Here is a 4,995-nt window from a genome sequence, read left to right on the forward strand (position 1 = left end):
CATGTTGCTTTGGAAGTAGACCGAAAGACAGAGATATTGAGCATGTAATTTCCAAACTTACAAATTAGTTGAGTCATGGTTTGTCGTCATCGCTTCCGCACATTGGATATTTGCTAATGCGCTTTTTTTCTGAACGTAGTCTTCTCCATCCATTTTTTTTCCAAGCGGGCGCTTTTATACGAAGGCTTAAAAAAACTGAACAGGCAAATATATTATTCGCCACCGTTCGACTAAATATTCAAACATTGCTCACGATCTTTCAGATTAATCTGAATTTTGAATACCCCAATTTCTATCGGTGGTAAGCATTTTCTCACCACGCAGTGATTTTATGTCTGAATTTTACTTTAAATCTGGAATATTCAGAGCGATTATTCTACTTGGCATTTTCAGTAAGCTGTTATTCCCTTCTTTTCTGTGCATAAATCTCTCCGATCTATTATTGCGAATCTCCTTTGTAAGTCACAACTTAACTCTTGTTTCGTTGTCACCCGCCTGTGACAATATTATCCCACGTGTAAGCTTCTCTTTGTATATTAACCCTTTTTCTTCAATGAAGGGAACTTCCTCGACCCTTATACAGTGCTTTAGACTTTTTACAAAGTTTCACAATAAATATTTGATATGTTTCTTTTTTTTTTAATTTTATTTTAATTTGACATTATTTTTATTTTACTTTGACAATATTACAGATCTCAAATCGCCGAACGCAGCTGATGTTACAATAAGTAACGATTCATTTGCTCTCATAGTTTTGACACAGTATCATCTAATATTAATTACATAATTCGGCCAGTCTATAGCTTTTGTTTGCATGAAAGGACGATGAATATTAATTATAGTCACGTTACATTTTTTTTCTGAAAAATGGTCTTGTTGGCATCTCCCCACCGATGAAATTCAGCAGCAGAGAAAAGAATGTAACAAGCGCTTGTACCCATGTCGAAATTTGTCATTGAAAACAGCATACAAAAGTGGGTTCAACGAGCTGTTGACATGGGCCAAAAATAATCGCCAAAACCTCAGGGAACAAGGAATTGGATCAAGCACAACCTGAGCGATAAAATATGTTAACCAGCAAATGACAAAGGCAGCTGTGATCGCTAGTAACATACAAAACAATTTTCGACTCGCTCGAAGGTGTGTTTCTTTGCTCAATCTGCTGCCGTTGCCCTGTGTTTTTTCCTGTCTAAGAGTTTTGATTATTACAGAATAAAGAGATGTAATGGCAACAAAGGGAAGGCCATAGAATACCACAGATAGGGACGTATAATAAATCTCTCTAGCTTGACTGTTGCCAAACGCTTTCCTGACATCCACAACACAGCAAAGTCCACCGGTACTTTCTCTCACTTCAGTCCTCAAGGAATATATATACGGAATTCGGACGGCCAAAGAGAGAAGCCAAATGAAGGAAGCGATTTGCTTTGAGGACCTCAGAGAAATTTTTTTTCTTAATGGGAAAACAATGACGAGGAATCTGTCAGCTGCCATGGCCAGCAAGGTAAGAACAGAAACCAAGATACTGATGGCGTGTAGTGACGGTACGGTTTTACACAACACCAAACCAAGTATCCCATCTACAAGCCATTCGTTACCTTGAAGGCAAGTTACAATGGTTCGAGAGATGTATACCAAAGAAATAACGAGGTCCGCAGTCGCCAAGTTAACAACAAAAACGTTGAATGGCAGTTTCCGCATGTTTCTGTCTCGCCAAATCACAGCAATTATAGCTGAGTTCCCCAAGGTTGAAACGGCAAATATCGCACAATAGGCTAGGACTTTAGCGATTCTTTGTGCGATGTGCTCTTGGCCAAAGTTGCAATCTTCTTGCAAAGCGGAGGATTTCGTGATCTCATTTTCAGAACAGTTTTGTTCACTTCCGCAAAAAGAGCTGTTAAATTGAATGGTGTCCATAATGAAATTGAACGATTTATCTTTTTTCTGTTTCGTCGAGTTTCAAATATTCTACTTTGCCTCCAAACACCAGCTCAACACGTCACGAATGATCTCCCGATCTTTTTTTGATCGGCCTTTTAGCAGATGTATATTGAAAAACTTAAACTATGACGTCATCCTGTCAGGGAAGCTACACTCTTAAACAAGGTGTGTTTTCATAACACACCTTGTGAGTTCCCTGACACACCAAGGTGTGTAGTGGTGACACACCTTTTCACTGTTTTATTTCACAGTTCAAGAAAACACACCATTGTGTGTAAGGAAACACATAAGGTGTGTAAGAATTACACACCTTTGTGTATACCCTTAGATCAGTTTCCAACACACCATAAATTAATGAGATGCAAATGTTCTTTGACTGGAGAAATCTGCCAGAGTCATCCTAACACACCTCTAATGAAAACACACCTTTACTGTTTGAGGACATTTTTAATTTACGCCTTATCCCTTATATTTTCACACGCGTGATCCTAACACCTTTTCAAATCTATTTTAACAACTCAACCTCAATCACCTACAAATCTTTCAATCATAGCCTATTCCTGTTACACATGCATACCTTTCAAAATTATACTATGATATCATAACATCATAATTATTGTGATCATAATGCATGTAAAACAATTACATGAAGCTTTGAGTAGGACCTGCATACTCTTGCTAAAAGCTCTGGCATGTACATTGTATGACCTGAACTGTATACAACCAAAGTCTGGCTCTACGTCTTCTTCATAATCAATACCAGGTTCGAGTTCATCAGCATCATCCGTTTCCTTATGTTCTCGGTTGTAATGTCTTTGCAGACTATTCACTTTCGAAAAAGACCTTCCACAATTTGAACAATAAACCAGAAAGTTAGGTTCGTTTAAAAATAGAGTAGTGGTAGTCAGCACCAGCCGAAACGTCTTGCACGAAACATAAAAAAAACTAGTCAGTGTCAAACCACTATCTTACAAAGTTAGGTTCGTTAGAGTGGAACTTGATCAAGTGTTTAAAAAAATAATCGCTTTCATTTACACGACAACTGTAGTTACAGTACTCGCACGATAGTCGATGCCGGTCGGCAGCCATTTTGAAATAAAAATTCGATTCCAGATTATCTCGTCCTCAAATGGTCACATGATACTTCTTAACCAATTGTAGGGAAGAATAGTAAGCGTGGCGTCCCTTCGTGTCCTCAGACGAGCAAACGCGCGACATTTCAAATCTCGGTGTGGATTTCTTCTCTTTCCAACGCAAAATCAACTTCAAGACAGTAATGGACCGGAAAATTTCAACTACGGAACAGCTTCTTTCACTTTTAAAAAGGAGAAATGTGCTGCAAGAAGCCCTTGACTTGCTGAGAGGTTGGTAAAGTTCGTTGAAATATGTGAATGGAATATATATCACTGTGGATACCTTCAATTTTCTAAAAGTTTAAGTTAAACTCGGGCATTTTCTCTTTTAGATAATGGTATTGATGGGTCCACTCTTCTTCAGCCGATTGACGACATCGACGAATTTATGGCGGTCGTCCCTAAGTCTGGACATCGACTTCTCATAAAGCGGATTATCAAAGAGGAGCTAGCCAGAGCAGATTTACATGTAGAAGCACAAGTAAGTGCGTAATTTCTTATCTCAATAGTGTGAAATGCCTCAAATTAGTCCATTATCCGCCCATTATTATATCGGTTTTCATGAAGTAGAGCATAGCATGTCGTTTATTTCGATAATTACTGTAATAAAGATTGATTATTCCTTTTTACCGGCACGGCGGCCATCTTGAATTCTATTGTTTTGACGAAGATATTATGCAAGATGGCTTGAGTTGTAGGCATCTGGCCCTTTCTCAGTAGGGAAGTCCGGGGCATGCTTCAAATTCTATAAAGTCGCGAGAAGGCATTTACTGCAGATGTTTGGAATCCTTGCTGAAATACATGTATTTTCTTTAGAGTGCTTGCTTTTGATATGATACCCCCTTGATGATGAAGTCCTGTTTCTGTGCAGGCTTCTCAGACAATGATTTCCTGTTCATGATTCACCTGCTAGCATTAATTTCTGTGAATCATTTTTAGGTGTGATGTTTTCTTTGCACAAAATTAGTCTTAACTCTTATAATGTCATGTCATGAATTACATTCCCTCACTATTATATTTCTGACCAAGCATGGTGAATTTAGTGCTGATAAATCATGTGTCACACAAGATATAATATTGTCTGTGAATTAAATGACGATGCAATGTTATGATGTGTACATTTATTGTTTTTGTTGTCTAATAAATCTCTGGTAATTTCCCCTAGGTGTCGGTACAAATGCAATTAAGCAAATATTTTAGAAACCAGAGGAGAAATTCAAAACCCAAAAAGTCATCAGAGTGTGAAGGGAGGGTGGAGCCAAAGCCCTACAAAAAAAGAAGTACTGTGATGATGAACTTTCCCAAAGATGGAACTTGGAATTGCTGGCCAGTAGTGAACAGGGGTCCTTGTCATGTAACACATTCTCTAATCTTGTGAAGGAGACCTATCCAATGAGGAGAAAGTTTATCACAGAGGAGGCTAATTCATCCAAGGAGATCCTAGATATATGTCCATACCTTGGAAAATCATATCATGTAAGTTTAGTCTCTGGATGTTTATACAGTTGGAGTCAGTTCCAAATAACCCGGGCTGTCATTAAGTTTTGAAGCAAGCGTAACACTCAAGATTTCACCTGTAACATATAAATATGTGACTGAAGGCCCAAAGGGCCTGAGCCCTTAGGGGGTTCTGGAGGCATGCTCCCCCAGAAAATTTTTAAAATGTGATCCTCGGAAATTTATTTATTTTCTCAATCAAAAAGTAATGAAAGTAAAACAGAGCAAAAAGATAAACTTCCCACTCACGCAACACAGAACTTTAAAAAATAAATGGTCAGCAACCATTACCTGTAACATTGACTGGGCTCAGCCATAACAGGTGTTACGGGTTACGGCCCCTAATGACAGCCCTGATAACATTTGATATTACAAATATATATTATTTTGTCATACTGTGTACCAGTAAAGATGTGAATGACTA

At 38.2% G+C, this 4,995-nt stretch overlaps 2 protein-coding genes across 2 annotated transcripts in view; one reads left to right on the forward strand and one right to left on the reverse strand.

The window, feature by feature from the left end:
* Nucleotides 1–900: 900 nt before the first annotated feature.
* Nucleotides 901–2,006, reverse strand: LOC138050933 (QRFP-like peptide receptor). The gene has a single exon (XM_068897174.1). It carries the CDS (start codon nucleotides 1,915–1,917, stop codon nucleotides 901–903), a length of 1,017 nt encoding a protein of 338 aa, XP_068753275.1. The 5' UTR covers nucleotides 1,918–2,006.
* A 551-nt stretch (nucleotides 2,007–2,557) lies between these two features.
* The window catches only part of LOC138051770 (uncharacterized), a 5,086-nt gene continuing 2,648 nt past the window's right edge, over nucleotides 2,558–4,995 (forward strand). The window contains exons 1-3 of the mRNA XM_068898025.1: nucleotides 2,558–3,305; nucleotides 3,407–3,555; nucleotides 4,240–4,550. Of these exons, the coding sequence (XP_068754126.1) occupies nucleotides 4,467–4,550 (84 nt within the window). The 5' untranslated portion in view covers nucleotides 2,558–3,305; nucleotides 3,407–3,555; nucleotides 4,240–4,466. The remainder of the gene's footprint in view (nucleotides 3,306–3,406; nucleotides 3,556–4,239; nucleotides 4,551–4,995) is intronic.

Source organism: Montipora capricornis, chromosome 6, assembly GCF_036669925.1.
Source record: "Montipora capricornis isolate CH-2021 chromosome 6, ASM3666992v2, whole genome shotgun sequence".
Taxonomy (NCBI): Eukaryota; Metazoa; Cnidaria; class Anthozoa; order Scleractinia; family Acroporidae; genus Montipora; species Montipora capricornis.

What these genes read in the sequence shown, in the direction of transcription:
- LOC138050933 (XM_068897174.1), bottom strand. Translation starts at nt 1,917, where the DNA reads ATGGACACCATTCAATTTAACAGCTCTTTTTGCGGAAGTGAACAAAAC.